At 42.7% G+C, this 20966-nt stretch overlaps 1 protein-coding gene across 7 annotated transcripts in view; it reads left to right on the forward strand.

The window, feature by feature from the left end:
• LOC129816754 (connector enhancer of kinase suppressor of ras 2-like) overlaps positions 1-20966 on the forward strand; it is a 78850-nt gene that overhangs the window by 48881 nt on the left and 9003 nt on the right. For 2 of the 7 annotated variants that reach the window (XM_055871621.1, XM_055871641.1), the window contains exons 7-20: positions 1790-1849; positions 2034-2102; positions 2283-2429; positions 4022-4155; positions 4418-4623; positions 5103-5192; positions 9538-9719; positions 9870-9918; positions 10074-10249; positions 10422-10495; positions 10748-10819; positions 11072-11139; positions 11290-11393; positions 11579-12068. In XM_055871621.1, coding sequence (XP_055727596.1) covers positions 1790-1849; positions 2034-2102; positions 2283-2429; positions 4022-4155; positions 4418-4623; positions 5103-5192; positions 9538-9719; positions 9870-9918; positions 10074-10249; positions 10422-10495; positions 10748-10819; positions 11072-11139; positions 11290-11393; positions 11579-12068 — 1921 coding nt within the window. Of the gene's footprint in view, positions 1-1789; positions 1850-2033; positions 2103-2282; positions 2430-4021; positions 4156-4417; positions 4624-5102; positions 5193-9537; positions 9720-9869; positions 9919-10070; positions 10250-10421; positions 10496-10747; positions 10820-11071; positions 11140-11289; positions 11394-11578; positions 12069-20966 lie in introns of all 7 variants that reach the window. The other 5 variants (XM_055871613.1, XM_055871630.1, XM_055871657.1 and 2 more) reach the window with 3 other exon arrangements.

Below are 20966 nucleotides of genomic sequence, written 5' to 3' on the forward strand. Positions count from 1 at the left end.
ATAAACTTTGATGAAAGATACATGTTTTACATAGAATTAAAGATACACTTGTTCTTAATGCAACCGCTGTGTCAGATTTCAAAAAGCTTTACGGCAAAACACAATATTCAATCATCTGAAAACAGCGTTCAGCCACAAAAGCAAGCCATACAGTTACCCGCCAAATTGTGCAGTCAACAAACTCATAAAAAGCATTATAAATCTTCACTTACCTTTGCTGATCTCCGTCGGAATGCACTCCCAGGACTCCCACTTCCACAAGAAATGTTCGTTTTGTTCGGTAATGTCCATTTTTTTATGTCCAAATATCTATTTTTGTAGCATGTTTGGTAAACAAATGTTTTTAACATAAATCTTGAATAACGTTCCAACTGGAGAATTACATTGACTTCAGATGAGTGATGGAACAGAGCTCCCTCTCATGTGAACGCATATGATCAAAGAATGGTCAGGTCAGGTCATGGCAGACCTGACTAATTCCCCTCTCATTCGGCCCCCCTTCACAGTAGAGGCATCAGACAAGGTTCTACACACTGTTGACATCTAGTGGAAGCCGTAGGAAGTGCAAACTCATCCATATCTCGCTGTGATTTCAATAGGATCTTGGTTGAAAATCGACCAGCCTCAGAATTTCCACTTCCTGTTTGGATTTTTTCTCAGGTTTTTGCCTGCCATATGAGTTCTGTTATACTCACAGACACAATTCAAACAGTTTTAGAAACTTCAGAGTATTTCCTATCCATTCCTAATAATAATATGCATATATTAGCAACTATGACTGAGGAGCAGGCCGTTTACTCCGGGCACCTCTGTGCACCTTTCATCCAAGCTACTCAATACTGCCCCTGCAGCCATAAGAGGTTAACCTGATCGAACATCTCTGGAGACCTGAAAATAGCTGTGTAAATAGCTGTGAAAATAGCTGTGCCAACCTTACAGAGCTTGAGAGGATCTGCAGAGAAGAATGTGAGAAACTCCCCAAAAACAGGTGTGCCAAGCTTGTAGTATCATACCCAAGAAGAATCGAGGCTGTAATCGCTGCCAAAGGTGCTTCAACAAAGTACTGAGTAAAGGGTTTGAATATTTATGTAAATGTGATATTTCTGTTGTTTTTTTCAATTCTAAAAAGCTGTTTTTGCTTTATTATTATGGGGTATTGTGTGTAGATTGATGGGGAGGAACAATTTAATCAATTTTAGAATAAGTCTGTAAGGTAACAAAATGTGGAAAAAGTGAAGGCGTCTGAATACTTTTCGAATACACTGTATTTACTTAGTAGATTTCTCCTGTACAATATGTGGACAAAAACTGTTATCTAAAGCCTCCATGTTTGCTCTGACTTGCACTTAGATATGACTGTCCTGCTTGGGGCTGTAAGCTCCTACCCCCACACACAAACATATGCACAGACCACACAGAGGGCCACAGAGCTTTTCACATACAGTACAGTCAATATAACCTGAACAGAGGAGTGGGCCGAATGGGACAAAAATAAACCTCTTACTCTCATCTCACTCAGACTGAAATGCACTGAGTGTGTGTGTTTGTGTGTGTGTCTATTTGTTATGCACTTACAGCCCATCGAAGGGCAGGCTTGAGCATTTTAGTACGTTTGTCTGTTTTCCTCTACGATTGACAGGGACCGATTTAATATTTACAATATGGATTTATGGAGATGTTATATGTATCTTTTAAACTGAATTCATTTCTGTGTTTGTTATGTACTGTATATGGATGTGTGAACTTGTCAGGATATGGCTGTAAGCTACCTCTCTCTGTCTCTCTATAGGGCATGTACATCAAATCGACATATGACGGCCTGCATGTCATCACTGGAACTACAGAGGGAGTGAGTATATCTTCAACATGCTCAGTCAGGCCTATGAAGCCATTTGGCATGTAGATCATTCTCCTATGATACAGACGGAGAAGTGTCACTCATGGCTGTGTCACAGTGAATCCCATTAATGACAGTGAACAGCATCAGGCCAATCAGTTTTTATAGCTGTGTGATGTGTCTTCCTCTCCATAAGTCTCTGGCTGACCGCTGTAAGAAAATCCACGCAGGCGATGAAGTCATCCAGGTCAATCATCAGACAGTGGTGCGTCTCTCTCTCTCTTCTTACCTTATCTCTTTGCCCATCCCCTTTATCTTATTCTCATCTTACGTTTACATACTGGTATATGACTACCCTATGATTACTACTATGCTTGTGTGAAAGGTCACCCTATGTGTTTTTCATTGTGTGTTTGTGTGTGTGTTTGTTGGCATGTGGCGCTAGGTGGGCTGGCAGTTAAAGAACTTGGTGAATTCTTTGCGCGGGGATCCCGGGGGTGTTATGCTGACTCTGAAGAAGCGCCCACAGAGCACACTCACATCCACCCCAGCACTACTGAAGAACATGAGATGGAAACCCTTAGCCCTGCAAGTATGACAACACTTTCAACCTCCACACAACTGATGAATGTTTTTTTTCCGGGGGTTTTTCACATTTATTTAACCAGGTAGGCTAGTTGAGAACAAGTTCTCATTTACAACTGCGACCGGACCAAGATAAAGCAAAGCAGTTTGACACATACAACAACACAGAGTTACACATGGAACAAACAAATATGCAGTCAATAATACAGTAGAAAAAAAGTATATATACAGTGTGTGCAAATGAGGTAAGATAAGGGAGGTAAGGCAATAAAATAGGCCATAGTGGCGAGGTAATTACGATATAGCAATTAAACACTGGAGTGATAGATGTGCAGAAGATGAATGTGCAAGTAGATATACTGGGGTGCAAAGGAGCAAAATAAATAAATAAATACAGTATGGGGATGAGGTAGTTGGATGGGCTATTTACAGATGGGCTATGTACGGGTGCAATGATCTGTGAGCTGCTCTGACAGCTGGTGCTTGAAGTTAGTGAGGGAGATAAGAGTCTCCAGCTTCAGAGATTTTTGCAGTTCGTTCCAGTCATTGGGAGCAGAGAACTGTAAGGAAAGGCGGCCAAGGGAGGAATTGGCTTTGGGGGTGACCATTGAAATATACCTGCTGGAGTGCGTGCTGTGGGTGGGTGCTGCTATGGTGACCAGTGAGCTGAGATAAGGCGGGGCTTTACCTAGCAAAGACTTGTAGATGACCTGGAGCCAGTGGGTTTGGCGATGAGTATGAAGCGAGGGCCAGCCAATGAGAGCATACAGGTCGCAGTGGTGGGTAGTGTATGTGTGGCCGAATCTCAAATAACACACTATTCCCTTTATAGTGCTTACTTTATAGTATATATGGAATAGGGTGGTATTTCAGACACAGCCTGTGTGTTAGTGAGAGGTGATTTATATACTGTATACCTCTATCTTATCAGTAGGTTAATAACTGAGGTGGTGTGTGAACTTTTGCATGTGCATAGTATGTGACTGTCTGTGCATGGTGTCGGTGAGTATGCAATCAGGTGAGTGCATTTGTATGTTAGTGGGTCTCAGTAAAGCAGTGGGTTTTTGTGACTGTGTCTGTCTGTGTGTCATATTTTGCCCCAAAACGTTGTGTAATATAGGTGTTGTATCTGAACTGGTGCGTGGAGGAAGCGTGTGTGTGAGGGGCATTTGTGACTTCATCCCTGCCCCCCCTCTGAGTCCCATGCTGGGCTATGTGCTGTTTTCCTCCCTCCCCCCTGGGCCCTGACCAACTGGAGCGCATCAGAGCTCTGCCGCCTCCTGATCCCACCCATCTTACCCATCTCCCCCTCCCCTTTTCCTTTACCTCTTCTCTGCCAGTTATTGTCTTATGCTTTGAATTTATAGTTCATTATTGTTCATGCAAAGGATCAAATATATTTTCCATTTCCTAACCCTGCCTCTAGCCATTCTCCAACTGAGAAACAAGCAATTCCCACATATTGAATCTCTAATGGTTTGATTAAGCGTAGTCTTAAACTGTTTACGAGACTACACATCACTGCAGTATGTCAGAAAACTAACCCCCTCTCTCTCTCTCTTCCTCTTCTTCCCCCCCTCTTTATCTCTCTCCTCACAGCCCATCATCCCTCAGAGCCCCAGCAGCAGTGTGGCCACGCCCACCAGTACCCTGAGCACCCCGTCCAGGAGAGACAGCTGTGCCCTGCAGGACCTCTTCATCCCCCCGCCCCCTGATGAACCATACACCCCCAGGTACACACACAAGCTGCCTCACTATGACATACTGTATGCCTTACCTTAGGGATTACACTGTTCATATGTTGTGAGTAAGCTAACTGCAGTGAAATATTGTACAATGGTTTACCTGTGTAATTACGATAGTCTGTGTACTTAGTCAGTTTGTTCCCTTTTGAGGGGTGATGTATGTGCCTTGTAGTATATGAGTTTGTTTAGGTTTATCTACGCAGTCGATGCTCCATAGGCAAACAGACTCTCTCCATGATCTGTGCTGCAGAGATGACAAGGGGAATCTACCAGGTGACAACGACCTCCAAGCTGAAGTCCCGGTGGCCAAGGGCTCTGAGTCCCCCAACTCCTTCCTGGACCAGGAGTGTCGCCGACGTTTTCCTCTGGTGGAGGAGGATGCCGTTCTCTACTGCTACGAGTACGATCAGAACCATGGACCTCCACTTGCACGCAGGGACAGCACCCCGACTTATGGTATGACCCAGTCCAAGCCTGCATATTTGTATGAGGGATGTCAGCCCCCTACATACTGTATGGTAAGATCAAGTTCAAGCCTGTGTGTTTGTATGAGGGATGTCAATCCCCCACATATGGTATGACCCAGTCAAAGGCTGTGTGTTTGGATGTGGGATGTCAATTCCCCTCATATGGTATGACCCAGTCCAAGGCTGTGTGTTTGGATGTGGGATGTCAATCTCCCACATATGGTATGACCCAGTCCAAGGCTGTGTGTTTGGATGTGGGATGTCAATCTCCCACATATGGTATGACCCAGTCCAAGGCTGTGTGTTTGGATGAAGGATGCCTGTGGTGCACTTGTTCCTATGCAATCCCTTCTGTGTTTGTAATGTTAGTGTTTGTGTCACTGTGGTGTTAATATAGGCTGTTTGTAGCTCTTTGATGTTCCTGGGTAGGTCTGTAATGTTGTATGTTATCTGTGCTGTGTGCTCCAGGCAGGCTTAGACCCATCTCCATGCCAGTGGAATATAACTGGGTGGGAGACTATGAAGACTCGTCCAAGCTGAAAAGAGAGAGCAGGAGAGGTGAGTGGGAGGCTGGGATGGAGAGAGGGGAGAGATAAAGATAGAGGGGAGACAGAAAGAGAGAGATAAAGCAGCAGAGGTGTGGGTGGATATCTCTCATAATTGGGCCAGGGACGGGTTTTCTACCTCCCCATCTCAGATGTCTTAGCCAAGGGACCAGGAGGCTGAGCAGCCATGTGAGGCAGGGCTCTGTGCATGATAGATATGATACTGAATTAGCTATCCTCCTCTTTATCTGTCCCTCTTTTCCGGTGTCTTCTTTCTGTGTATCTTAATTAGTCCTTCCTGCTCTCTCTCTTCCTCTCTCACCTCTTTCTCTCGGTCTCTTTCTCTGCTTTTGGGTCTTGAAGGTACTGTATGTCGTTGCCTTGGCAACTGTAGCCAGGATCTTCCCAAGATTCGTGCCTTTCATTGGTTGCTGCCAAGCCCAGTGGCAAACAGAGTAGGAAGAGAGCGAATGGCCTTGTTTCAGTCTGAGAGGCAGACATTGTGATGTTGTGTTTATGATTCCTGAAGGGGGTGGTGGCAGTCAGTCTATTGTTCCTGTGGCTCTCCAGCATCAGTGAGGGTGCTATATTTATCTGCCTTTTTGGCAAGGGGCAGTATCTTTGACATATTGAATTTCTTCCTGAATGCAACATTTATTTCTATTTTTGAGGGAAATGCCCTGCAAATATCAAAATAATGACAGTCCTTTAGGAATAGCTATGTTGTTTCAGTGCAGTAATGGAGTTTGAGTGAAGTCTAGATGTTTGTCTGAATGACAAGGCAGAGCCTTAGAGCCCTAAAGTCAAATGCCTGGACACACCACAGGATTACACAAAACATCAATTACACTTCCCAATGACATGACTCACAAAACTAGCCCATAAGTCAGATGGAGGACATTTGTCAATGGGCCTTGCTCCAGTCTTAAGGCCCTAATGCTCACAAGTCACACAACTGTCCACTTTCATCCAGGCAATCATTACACAATCTCTAGAATTGGATTTTGACTTGGCCTATTTTTCCACTGTTGTTTAAGTTGGCATTAAAATCTCTTAAGGATCGGACCCTTCAGCTCAATTTCCTCCCAAAATGACCATACTCAGGACCTTTAGCAGGGATATGCATATAATTGATACTATTTGACAGGAAACACTTTGAAGTTTGTGGAGATGTGAAATTAATATAGGAGAATATAACACATTAGATCTGGTAAAAGACAAAACAAACAAAAAAACATGCATTCTCTATTTTTATTTTTCTTGCATCATCTTTGAAATGCAAAAGAAAGGCCATACATCGACATAGGAAGCTGGGTGTAGTTTAGATGTTTCCCACAAGAGGGCAGCAGTGTGTGTGCAAAGTTTCAGACTGATACATTCAAGAATGAGAGATCTACATAATATTTTGTATCAAGTCTCTCAGGTGTCCCGAGTATACCCAAATGTACCCAAGTGGCCAAATTGGGAACATAAAAAAATGCTATGGTAATAAAATATGTAAGTTTACACACTCCCAGGAATGTCATACATGATGGATCATTAGCTTCCATACATAAAAGGTACTAACCTTCACACCTCTAGATTGCCGGGCGGGGGCAGGGTGTGTAGCGAGACACAGCAGGGGGTCAGACTGGAGCATTCAGGTCCTATGTTTGAATGAGTGGGGGATGGAGGAGTCTCTAACACTATTGAGGATTTTTTTAAATCAGTTAGAACTCAAGTTTACCATTACTTATTTTTATTTAACCTTTATTTTAGTAGGGGGTTAGCACTGCGCCAATACATCAAATACACCACACATACACTACCGGTCAAAAGCTTTGCCTTGATAACAGCTTTGCACACTCTTGGCATTCTCTCAACCAGCTTCATGAGGTAGTCACCTGGAATACATTTCAATTAACAGGTGTGCCTTCTTAAAAGTTCATTTGTGGAATTTCCTTCCTTCTTAATGCGTTTGAGCCAATCAGTTGTGTTGTGACAAGGTGTGTGTGGGGGGGGGGGGGGGGTAAACAGAAGACAGCCTTATTTGGTAAAATACCATATGGCAAGAACAGCTCAAATAAGCTAAGAGAAATGACAGTCTATCATTACTTTAAGATATGAAGGTCAGTCAATACGGAACATTTCAAGAGCTTTGAAAGTTTCTTCAAGTGCAGTCGCAAAAACCATCAAGCGCTATGATGAAACTGGCTCTCATGAGGACCGCCACATGAATGGAAGACCCAGAGTTACCTCTGCTGCAGAGGATAAGTTCATTAGAGTTACCAGCCTCTGAAATTGCAGCCAAAATAAATGCTTCACAGACTTCAAGTAACAGACACATCTCAACATCAACTGTTCAGAGGAGACTGCGTGAATCAGGCCTTCATGGTAGAATTGCTGCAAAAAAAACACTACTAAAGGACACCAATAAGAAGAGACTTGCTTGGGCCAAGAAACACGAGCAATGGACATTAGACCGGTGGAAATTTGTCATTTGGTCTGGAGTCCAAATTGTAGATTTTTGGTTCCAACAGCCGTGTCTTTGTGAGATGCGTTGTTGGTGAATGGATGATCTCCGCATGTGCATTTCCCACAGTAAAGCATTGATGAGGAGGTGTTATGGTGTGGGGTTGCTTTGCTGGTGACACTGTCTGTGATTTATTTCGAATTCAAGGCACACTTAACCAGCATGGCTACCACAGCATTCTGCATCGATACGCCATCCCATCTGGGTTGGGCTTAGTGGGACTATCATTTGTTTTTCAACAGGACAATGACTCAACACACCTCCAAGCTGTGTAAGGGATATTTGACCAAGAAGGAGAGTGATGGAGTGCTGCATCAGATGACCTGGCCTCCACAATCCCCCTGACCTCAACCAAATTGAGATGGTTTGGGATGTGTTATGTGTTATTTCATAGTTGTGATGTCTTCACTGTTATTCTACAATGTAGAAAATAGTAAAAATAAAGAAAAACCCTTGAATGAGAAAGTGTTCTAAAAATGTTGACCGGTAGTGTATCTACATAGATATTACATAGAGTATGGGGAACACAATCACTATAATGAAATACGAGGACCAATAGCCTATAAGACGCTCAAAAACCACAGCATATCATAGCCAACATAACATGCACAGACTATACTAATATATTGTATGCCTTAGGTCTATATATTTTATAAACTGTACATATATAGAAATCAAAGACAAATATCTTAAATGAATATGCATCCATTTAAACAACTGGATTAGCACGAGAAAAAAACAACGTATTTTACTTACAGATATAAAAGTAACGTTACCTTCTCCTTCCAATTTTTCTTGCTCGCAGGACTCCTCGTGTCACTCTCACGGTCAATTTCTGCAATAATATCATCCAAATGTGTATACTTGAAGTTTGATTTAGCATTTATACTCTTAGCAGCCATGTTGTACTTTTTCAGTTTAGAGAAAACTTTGTCGATTTTCAATGGGGAATGAATCGTGTTGCGCGCAGCCATAGGACAATGGCCATTAGTCCTACAAAGGGACATCACATACTCATGTAAAGCCCAGCTCGTTGGCTATCTAGCTAGCTATGTTTCAAAATGATAGGTGGTCATTGGAGCAAGACACAGTCAATCAAGTGAACACCACCTGTCTCATTGGTGCATAATGATGGATGTCCTTCATGGGCTAATTGACATGTTGTTTAGCCAATACACAATGTAAAATGATTAACAATTTTTGGGTTGCCTTCTAGAGTGTCTGAGGATTGCACAGAAACCCAACTTGACCGGGTGAAACAAGGTTTAGCAGGTTAGATTTCATAGATTGTTTTGTTGCAAGTTGAAAGAGCTGGAATTCATGCAAAACGCTGTATAAAACATGGATCGTGTTAGGATATAGAAATTGATTTTATCAAACAAAACTATGCTACATTTGGTCTCTGATACCCTCAGGATGCCAAATCAGAGCAAGATTACTGAATGTAAGTACATTATATAACGTCAGAGGTGAATGTATCAAACCAGTTGCCTTGATAAAAGTGTTATGTTGTTCTGCACTATCCTCAAACAATAGCATGGTATTTTTTTAGCTGTAATAGCTACTGTAAATTGTACACTGTGGTTAGATTAACAACATTTAAGCTTTCTGACCATATAAGACATGTCTATGCCACGGAAAGTTGGCTTTTGTTTACAATGCCATTCAAGTCAAATATTGAGCAGCAACTGTCCCGATTTCTGGGACACTGATCCAGTAGAGGTTTTAACTAAGTTACAGCGCAATTAATATTCAGTAGGTAGAAATGATGTACACATTGTAGGTCTATAGAATCAAATGGCATTAGACAAAGTGATAGAATTGCTGGCCTTTCCTGCTCCCATAGAAAACTCCCTGCTGCGATATGTGAGTCAGAGTGAGGACAAGGCCATGCCAGAGGAGTACTTGACAGGACGCAGCAGGAAGAAGAGTGACAAAAGCAGCCCTGCCCACTACGCCCTCCACCCAGCCCTCCAGATGGAGGTCTCCATGTCCATGTCCAGCTCTGACTCTGCCTCCCTCTACCATGTAAGTCCCATTGGTCCCAGACCCCTGAGACAACACTGACTTATACAGTTTGTTTGTTGTGATTATGGTAAGTTATTTTGAGAACTGATAACAGTGGAGACAGATCAATGTGTATTGCTATCTCTCAATTTCATGTGTGTTATTTTGTAGATGTTTGAACGATCCTCGCTGCTCTCAAGGTCTAGGAAGAAAAGTAAAGGTGAGTTATTCAAAACCTACAGTTCATACCCCATGTACAGTCTCAAGTATGCAGTTCATACAGCTACTGGAGATACATAAATGTATGCTGACGCAGATCACCCAATACAGTCCCTTCACTGCTACCCCTCTCCTACTCTCTCCTCACTTCAGTAGGTGGCTCTCTGTCCTCCATCAGTAAGAGGCGTATCTCCTGTAAGGACCTGGGGCATGGGGACTGTGAGGGCTGGCTGTGGAAGAAGAAGGATGCTAAAAGTTATTTCTCCCAGAAGTGGAAAAAGTACTGGTTCATCCTGAAAGATACCTGCCTGTACTGGTACATGAATGAGGAGGTGAGTGTGTGAGTGACACTGACACTGACAGACTTGCTGATTTGTAGTACCGTGGCTTCCTGTCCTGATTATCTGATCTAAAATGTGAACCATCCCTTTATATTTTTTGTATGTGTCAGAAAATGAATGGGTGTTAGAACAATATACGATATTGTGTTTTTTCCTCCCTCAGGATGAAAAGGCAGAGGGCTTTGTAAGTCTCCCTGAATTCAAGATTGATCGTGCATCTGAGTGCCGTAGGAAGTAGTGAGTACATGTATTTGTGTTTATTTACCGATTCATTCATATTTGAGTCTTGTGGTCTGTTTGTCTCTGTGAACCTCGACATGTGTTTGTTTGAATATGTCGAGAACGTGTGTGTGTGTCTTTAAATGCAACATATGTTTATGGGTGTCTTGTGTCTCTATGTACAGTACAGAATATGCAGTCTGTGTGTGTGCCCCAGGATATTTACAGTATGGTGGAATCTGTCCTTAACATCATGTTTCTGTGTTCCAGTGCTTTCAAGGCCTGCCATCCAAAGATCAAGAGTTTCTACTTTGCAGCAGACAATGTGGATGACATGAATAGGTGAGAGTCACTGTCAGTGATGATTACTGTAGCTGACACAGTGCTGAGATATGAGAGGGGGAGACCGGAAGAGACAAGCAGGTGAGACAGACTGACAGAAACCTGGAAAGTGTAGGAAAATAGGGCTAGGCAGATGACCAGGTGAGCTGATGAGAGATGCAAAAACAACAGGGGATAACAGAATGGTATGTGGTGTGTGAGATCTGGAATGGTGTGTAGCTGTCACGTTTCATTAGTGTTGTTCCCTCACAGGTGGCTGAGTCGTTTGACCATGGCAGTGGCAGGTTACTCGGAGCAAGAGAGGATCCGACAGGACCAGGGTGAGAATACATGAATACACATTAATAAAGCTGGCAATAATAAAGGACAATAGCTGCTTTGTTTGCCCTACTTTAGAAAATCCCCCCACATTGTCTCTTTCTGATGGTGACGTGTCCTCTTTTCTGCTTTTTCCTTGTCATCATCACCAGACTACTGGAGTGAAAGTGACCATGAGGACATGGAGATGCCATCAACCATACCCAAACAGGACAGCCCTCCACCCCCCTACGACAGCTACCCCAGGCCCCCCTCGGCAAGTTAATCTCTCTTTAAAAAGTTAGACAACAACTCTGTGCGTAGTTTTACTATGTTATTTACATTATTGTTACAATGCCATTATATACCTCTCTAGCTGCGTCTCTTCCTTCTTTATCATTCTGGTATTTATATTAATAACCGTTACAATGCCATTACACCTCTCTGTCTGGTTCTCTTTAGGTGTCCCAGATGAGTCCATACCTGGAGCCCAAACACGGCCGCCTCTCCTCTGAAACCTTCCAGTCACCCTCCTCTCATGAGGAGTTCCACCCCGAGCCACAGGAGGGCAGCGGGAGCGGCTCCCCTGGTCAGAAGTCTTCCAGCCAACGGCGTTCGTGGCAGGACTTGATTGAGGCTCCCCTGGGCAGCACGGGGCTCCACTACCTGCAGACCCTGCCCCTGGATGAGGCCCTGCTGCATTCCCCTGGAGGAGGTTGCCTTTCTGTGGAGTACCGTCGCCAGTCAACCCTCCCTGCTCAGCGCAGCCTGCTGCAGGAGCACTATGGCCCACTGCCCCTGCAACTCAGCCCCAGTGTCCCTGTAGAGGCTGGGGGGAAACACCGTAGCTTCACCCTTCCCCGAGACAGTGGGCTCCATGCCATTCTCTCAGCCTCGGCCAGCGACTCTGACCACAGGGACCACCACCGCTACCAGCTGGCCAGAGACACAGGTGAGACATGACTGAGACACAGGTGAGACATTACTGAGACATGACTGAGACACAGGTGAGACATTACTGAGACATGACTGAGACACAGGTGAGACATGACTGAGACATGACTGAGACACAGGTGAGACATGACTGAGACATGACTGAGACACAGGTGAGACATTATTGAGACATGACTGAGACACAGGTGAGACATTACTGAGACATGACTGAGACACGGGACAAAGATGTGGCAGCCACGATGACACCATGAAATGGAGAGACATGACACTGTGAGGCAGAGAAGAAAGAGATTTGACAACAACCTCACTCTCACTCTCTCTGCCACATTCTAGGATATAACTTCATGGGTATAAATAGTTGAATATACTTAAATGGAAATGTTTACTTGTAGGGTTATAACCTGGTAACCAGTAGTGAGTGACGTTGCTAATTAAAGGCATTGTGCAGACACAGTCTGTGTCACAGACTTTGCTGATTGTCTGAGATTTAGACCAGCCCCATCCCCCATCCCTACAGACCTCCAGGACACTACTCTAAAGTGAAGTGAAATCTTAGTGTCCTAATTGACACTAATTCATCCTGGCAGCCCAACCCCCTCCTCGATGTCTTACAGGCACACACACACGCACAATGAAAAACACATAGGGCGACCTTTCACACAAGCATAGTAGTAATCATAGGGTAGTCATATACCAGTATGTAAACGTAAGATGAGAATAAGATAAAGGGGATGGGCAGAGAGATAAGGTAAGAAGAGAGAGAGAGACGCACCACTGTCTGATGATTGACCTGGATGACTTCATCGCCTGCGTGGATTTTCTTACAGCGGTCAGCCAGAGACTTATGGAGAGGAAGACACATCACACAGCTATAAAAACTGATTGGCCTGATGCTGTTCACTGTCATTAATGGAATTCACTGTGACACAGCCATGAGTGACACTTCTCCGTCTGTATCATAGGAAAATGATCTACATGCCAAATGGCTTCATAGCCCTGACTCAGCATGTTGAAGATATACTCACTCCCTCTGTAGTTCCAGTGATGACATGCAGGCCGTCATATGTCGATTTGATGTACATGCCCTATAGAGAGACAGAGAGAGGTAGCTTACAGCCATATCCTGACAAGTTCACACATCCATATACAGTACATAACAAACACAGAAATTAATTCAGTTGAAAAGATACATATAACACCTCCATAAATCCATATCGTAAATATTCAATCGGACGCTGTCATGTGTAGAGGCAAGCAGACAAATGTACTTAAATGTTCAAGCCTGCCCTAAGATAACAAATAGACACACATACACACACACAAATGCATGCGTGTTTGTGTTTTTTGGGGGGAGTGGGGTGAGGAAGAATCCTTTCAGCCCATGTTAATGTTGAATTTTGAAGAGGACAAAGAAACATGCCTAAGGGGACTTTTTATCTGCCTAATTTCTCTACTGCTCTCTCTGTAGACTATATCTAACACAAAACATGCAGCAAACACTATATGATACACTTCAAGAGGCACAGATTTACAACTGACCCCCGAATCACACAGCACGTCTCACAAATGCACAACATAGTATGACAACCACCAGACACAAAACCTTTGTGTCTGTTTGAGTCCACAAAGCTTGCCAGATAACTTAACATAAGATAAGAGCTATGTGACAATAGCACCATAAGAGGGCAGTATACAGTGCATCCGGGAAAGTATTCAGACCTCTTCACTTTTTCCACATTGTTACGTTACAGCCTTATTCTAAAATGTATTTAATCATTTTTTTCTCATCAATCTACACACAATACCCCATAATGACGAAGCAAAAACTGAAATACTACATTTACATAAGTATTCAGATCCTTTACTCAGTACTTTGTTGAAGCACCTTTGGCAGCGATTACAGCCTTGAGTCTTCTTGGGTATAACGCTACAAGCTTGGTACACCTGTCTTTTGGGAGTTTCTCCCATTCTTCTCTGCAGATCCTCTCAAGCTCTGTCAGATTGGATGGGGAGTGTTGCTGCACAGCTATTTTCAGGTCTCTCCAGAGATGGTGGCTCCATAGTTCCTCTGTGGAGATGGGAGAACCTTCCAGAAGGACAACCATCTCTGCAGCACTCCACCAATCGGGCCATTAAGGTAGAGTGGCCAGACGGAAGCCACTCCTTTTATTTTTTTATTTATCCTTTATTTAACTAGGCAAGTCAGTTATGAACAAATTCTTATTTACAATGACGGCCTACCAAAAGCCAAAATGCCTCCTGCGGGAACCGGTGCTGGGATTAAAAATATATATATTTTAAATATATATATATATAGGACAAAACACACATCACGACAAGAGACAACACTACATAAAGAGAGACCTAAGAGGAAAAACATAGCATGGCAGCAACACATGACAACAGAGCATGTTAGCAACACAACATGACAACAACATGGTAGCAACACAACATGGCAGCAGCACAAAACACGGTACAAACATTATTGGGCACAAACAACAGCACAAAGGGCAAGAAGGTAGAGACAACAATACATCACGCAAAGCAGCACAACTGTCAGTAAGAGTGTCCATGATTGAGTCTTTGAATTGAGAGATTGAGATAAAACTGTCCAGTTTGAGTGTTTGTTGCAGCTCGTTCCAGTCGCTAGCTGCAGCGAACTGAAAGGACGAGCGACCCAGGGATGTGTGTGCTTTGGGGAAGTTTAACAGAATGTGACTGGTAGAACGAGCGTTGTATGTGGAGGATGAGGGCTGCAGTAGACATCTGAGATAGCAGGGAGTGAGGCCTAAGAGGGTTTTATAAATAAGCATCAACCAGTGGGTCTTGCGACGGGTATACAGAGATGACCAGTTTACAGAAGAGTGATGTGTCCTATAAGGAGCATTGGTGGCAAATCTGATGGCTGAATGGTAAAGAACGTCCAGCCGCTCGAGAGCACCCTTACCTGCCGATCTATAAATTACTTCTCCGTAATCTAGCATGGGTAGGATGGTCATCTCAGTCAGGGTTAGTTTGGCAGCTGAGGTGAAAGAGGAGCGATTACAATAGAGGAAACCAAGTCTAGATGTAACTTTAGCCTGCAGCTTTGATATGTGCTGAGAGAAGGATAGTGTACCATCTAGCCATACTCCCAAGTACTTGTATGAGGTGACTACCTCAAGCTCTAAACCCTCAGAGGTAGTAATCACACCTGTGGGGAGAGGGGCATTCTTCTTCTTCTTCCTTTGTTTCGGAGGTGTTCAGAACAAGGTTAGGGGCAGAGAAAACTTGTTGAACACTAAGAAAGCTTTGTTGTAAAGCGTTTAACACAACATCCGTTGAGGGGCAGAGCTGAGTATAAGACTGTATCATCTGCATATAAATGAATGAGAGAGCTTCCTACTGCCTGAGCTATGTTGTTGATGTAAATTGAGAAGAGCGTGGGGCCTAGGATCAAGCCTTGGGGTACACCCTTGGTGACAGGCAGTGTCTGAGACAGCAGATGTTCTGACTTTATACACTGCACTCTTTGAGAGAGGTAGTTAGCAAACCAGGCCAAAGACCCCTCAGAGACACCAATACTCCTTAGCCGGCACACAAGAATGGAATGGTCTACTGCAGTGGTTCCCAACCTTTTTATAGTCCTGTGCCTCTTCAAACATTCAATCTCCAGCTGCGTACCCCCTCTAGCACCAGGGTCAGCGCACTCTGAAATGTAGTTTTTTGCCATCATTGTAAGCCTGCCACACACACACACACACACACACACACACACACACACACACACACACACACACACACACACACACACACACACACACACACACACACACACACACACACACACACACACACACACACACACACACACTATACGATGCATTTATTAAACATAAGAATGAGTGTGAGTTTGTTACAACCTGGCTTGTGGGAAGTGACAAAGAGCTCTTATAGGACCAGGGCACAAATACTAATATAATAATAATCAATAATTATGCTCTCTATTTAGCCATCTTGTATATAAAGCCTTATTTGTTCATCAACAATTATGAATAACTCACCACCGGTTAATGAGAAGGATGTGCTTGAAAGGATGCACATAACTCTGCAATGTTGGGTTGTATTGGAGAGAGTCTCAGTCTTAAATAATTTTCCACACACAGTCTGTGCCTGTATCTAGTGAGGGCCGAGAATCCACTCTCACATAGGTACGTGGTTGAAAAGGGCTTGATCAGTGTCTTAACAGCGCGATTTGCCAAGGCAAGAAACTCTGAGCGCAGCCCTATCCAGAAATCTGGCAGTGGCTTCTGATTGAAATTAAAATTTCACAGAACCGCTTGTTGCAATTTCGATGAGGCTGTCTTGTTCAGATATCGGTAAATGGACTGGAGACAGGGCATGAAAGGGATAACGAATCCAGTTGTTTGTGTCGTCTGTTTCGGGAAAGTACCTGCGTTATTGCGCAACCAGCTCACTCAGGTGCTTCGCTATATCACATTTGACATTGTCCGTAGCTTAAGTTAATTTGCACACAAAAAAAATCATACAATGAGGGAAATACCTGTGTGTTGTCCTTGTTAATGCAGACAGAAAAGAGCTCCGACTTCTTAATCATAGCCTCAATTTTGTCCCGCACATTGAATATAGTTTCGGAGAGACCCTGTAATCCTAGATTCAGATCATTCAGGCGAGAAAAAACATCACCCAGAGAGGCCAGTTGTGTGAGAAACTCGCATCATGCAAGCGGTCAGACAAATGAATATTTGGGTCAGTAAAGAAAACTTTAAGCTCGTCTCTCAATTTAAAAAAACGTGTCAATACTTTGCCCCTTGATAACCAGCACACTTCTGTATGTTGTAAAAGCGTTATGGTCGCTTCCCATATCATTGCATAATGCAGAAAATACATGAGAGTTTTTAGGGGCCTTGCATTAACAAAGTTAACCATTTTCACTATCGTGTCGAAAACATCTTTCAAGCTGTCAGGCATTCCCTTGGCAGCAAGAGCCTCTCGGTGGATGCTGCAGTGTACCTAAGCGGTGTCGAGAGCAACTGCTTGCACGCGTGTTACCACTCCACTATGTCTCGCTGTCATGGCTTTTGCGCCATCTGTACAGATACCAACACATCTTGACCACCAAAGTCCAATTGATGTCACAAAGCTGTCCAGTCCTTTAAAAATATCCTCTCATGTTGTCCTGGTTTCTAGTGGTTTGCAGAAGAGGATGTCTTCCTTAATTGACCCCCCATAAACGTAACAGACATATACCAGAAGCTGTGCCAGGCCTGCCACGTCTGTTGACTCATCCAGCTGTAATGCATATAATTCACTGGCTTGTATGCGAAGCAGTAATTGTTCCAAAACATCTCCTGCCATGTCACTGATGCGTCGTGAAACAGTGTTGTTTGATGAAGGCATTGTCTGTATAGTTTTTGACCTTTTCCTCCAGAATTGTCCCAGCCATATCTGCGGCAGCAGGAAGAATTAAATCCTCCACAATAGTATGGGTCTTGCCTGTCCTAGCCACACGGTAGCTCACCATATAAGACACTTCTAGCCTTCTTATAAATGGTATCTGTTGCTTTTATACATGTCTTACTACTCAAAAGTCATTATTATTCTCGCTCAAAAAACTCCCATGGCTTATTTTTCAAATTGTCATGTTTCTATTCTAAATGTCTGCGCAAGAGTGAAGGTTTCCCGCGAGAGAATAACGGTTAATGTTAATTATTAGACTAGGCTACCTGTATTTGACATTATGTTATTTCGCTGAACACTAGATGGTTTCATTTTATTTTTGGCAGTGAAACGAGGCTACTTAGGTGAGAAAAAAACCTCACCCAAAAGAATAGCCTCATTGGAAAATATAAATGTACTGTTTGAAAATGTGAAGATTTTTATTTATTTTTATAAATAATAATAATAACTTTTTATGTGAATCAAATTTTTATTTGGCGTACCCCCGATGGCATTGCTCGTACCCCTGGGGGTTTGGGAATACCTGGTCTACCGTATCAAAAGCTTTGGCCAAGTCGATAAAAATAACAGCACAACATTGCTTAGAATCAAGGGCAATGGTGACATCATTGAGGACTTTAACATTGCGGTGACACATCCATAACCTGAGTGGAAACCAGATTGCATACCAGAGAGAATAATATAGACATCAAGAAACCCAGTCAGTTGATTATTGACAAGTGTTTCCAACACTTTTGATAAACAGGGCAAAATAGAAATAGGCCTGTAACAATTAGGATCAGCTTGATCTCCCCTTTAAATAAAGGACAAACCGTGGCTGCCTTCCAAGCAATGGGAACCTCCCCAGAGAGAAGAGACAGGTTAAAAAGGTCAGAGATAGGCTTGGCGATTATAGGGCCAGCAACCTTAAAGAAGAAAGGGTCTAAACCATCTGACCCAGATGTTTTTCGGGGGTCAAGTTTAACTTCTTATGGGCAGGTGGGATGGTAGCGTCAAATATTTAGCTTTCATAAGATCACAAGTGTAATACATCAAAATAAAGCTTAACTTCTTGTTAATCCAGCCGCAGTGTCAGATTTCAAAAAGGCTTTACGGCGAAAGCAAACCATGCGATTATCTGAGGACAGCGCCTCGCATACAAACACATGAAAAACATATTTCAACAAGGCAGGTGCGACACGAAAGTCCGAAATAAAATGCCGATATAAAATGCAGAATAATAGCGATATAAAAAATGTCATGCCTTTGATGATCTTCTTCTGTTGGCACTCCAAAAGGTCCCAGTTACATCACAAATGGTCCTTTTGTTCTATAATGTCCTTCTTTATATCCATAAAAACTCAGTTTTGCTGGCGCGCTTCCGTCAACAATCCACCCTGTTTCCCTCCATCAGAATGCATACAAAATTAAACCCAAACGTTACTTATAAACTTTTCCAACAAGTCAAACAACGTTTATAATCAAACCTTAGGTACCCTAATACGCAAATAAACGGTAAAATTTAAGACGGAGAATCGTTATTGTCTTTTCCCTGAGAAAAATACCAAAGAACGCGCTCTCTTCCACGCGCTTGGAACGCGCTTGGAAACACTACAGCCAAAATGGGAGCCACCTAGAAAAACTACAATTTCTGGCCAATTTTTCCAAAAACCAGCCTGAAACTCTTTCTAAAGACTGTTGACATCTAGTGGAAGCCCTAGGAACTGCAATATGGGAGGTTTGCCTCATTAAAAATGACAGCCATTGTAAACAGTTGTAGGCTAATTTTTTTTGGGGGGGGGGGTGGTTTGTCCTCGGGTTTTCGCCTGCCATATCAGTTCTGTTATACTCACAGACATTATTTTAACAGTTTTAGAAACTTTAGAGTGTTTTCTATCCACATCTACCAATGATATGCATATCCTAGCTTCTGGGCCTGAGTAACAGGCAGTTTACTTTGGGCACGCTTTTCATCCGGACATCAAAATACTGCCCCCCCTACCCAAGAGAGGTTAACTTCTACTTCATCACAATCCCGGATCCGGGAGCACCCCCATCAGTAAAAAAGCTGGCTAGCATAGCCTAGCATAGCGTCACAAGTAAATACTAGCATCTAAATATCATTAAATCACAAGTCCAAGACACCAGATGAAAGATACACATCTTGTGAATCCAGCCATCATTTCTGATTTTTAAAATGTTTTACAGGGAAGACACAATATGTAAATCTATTAGCTAACCACGGTAGCAAAAGACACAACTTTTTTTTCCACAATTTTTTTCCTGCATAGGTAGCTATCACAATTTCGACCAAATAAAGATATAAATAGCCACTAACCAAGAAACAACTTCATCAGATGACAGTCTGATAACATATTTATTGTATAGCATATGTTTTGTTAGAAAAATGTGCATATTTCAGGTATAAATCATAGTTTACCATTGCAGCCACCATCACAATTCTCACCAAAGCAACTAGAATAATTACAGAGACCATCGTGTATTACCTAAATACTCATCATAAAACATTTCTGAAAAATACACAGCGTACAGCAAATGAAAGACAAAGATCTTGTGAATCCAGACAATATTTCAGATTTCTTAAGTGTTTTACAGCGAAAACACAATATAGCATTATATTAGCTTACTACAATAGCCAACCACACAACAGCATTGATTCAGGCCAACAATAGCGATAACGAATAAACCAGCAAAAGATATTAATTTTTTCACTAACCTCAAACTTCTTCAGATAACAGTCCTATAACATCATATTACACAATGCATATAGAGTTTGTTCGAAAATGTGCATATTTAGCGGCACAAATCGTGGTTATACAATGAGAAAAGTAGCCAAGCTGCCAACATTATGTCGGGAGAAATCTTGGGAGAGGCACCTAGTCTAATCAGTAACTAATCCTAAACTTGACTAAAAAATACAGGTTGGACAGCAAATGAAAGATACATTAGTTCTTAATGTAATCGCTGTGTTAGATTTTTAAAATTAAAGTTACTACAACATACAGCGTGCGTTAAAGCGAGACCACACCGAGATTAATGGCGAAATATGAGTTTAACATTTTTCAACAGAACAACGAATTAACATCATAAATAGTTCTTACTATTTGATGAGCTTCCATCAGAATCTTGGGCAAGTTGTCCTTTTTCCAAAAGAATCGTTGCTCAGTTGTAGATTGTCGTCTTCAACGTTCGAATTAGCAGTAAACATTAGCCATGTGGCAAAGACGTGCCCTACTCACTAAAACGCAGCACTAATAAATATCCGAAAATCGCAATATACTGATATAAACTGATATAACTCGGTTTAATATAACAACATTATGATGTCTTTAACACCTATATCAAATAAAAACAGAGCCGGATATATCTAAGGGCTATAACGGGAGCTTTCTAGAACGACAGCCAGAGGTCCTTTCTGCGTCCTGGCGAAGAGAAC

This window comes from Salvelinus fontinalis, chromosome 2 (assembly GCF_029448725.1).
Source record: "Salvelinus fontinalis isolate EN_2023a chromosome 2, ASM2944872v1, whole genome shotgun sequence".
In the NCBI taxonomy this organism is placed as follows: Eukaryota; Metazoa; Chordata; class Actinopteri; order Salmoniformes; family Salmonidae; genus Salvelinus; species Salvelinus fontinalis.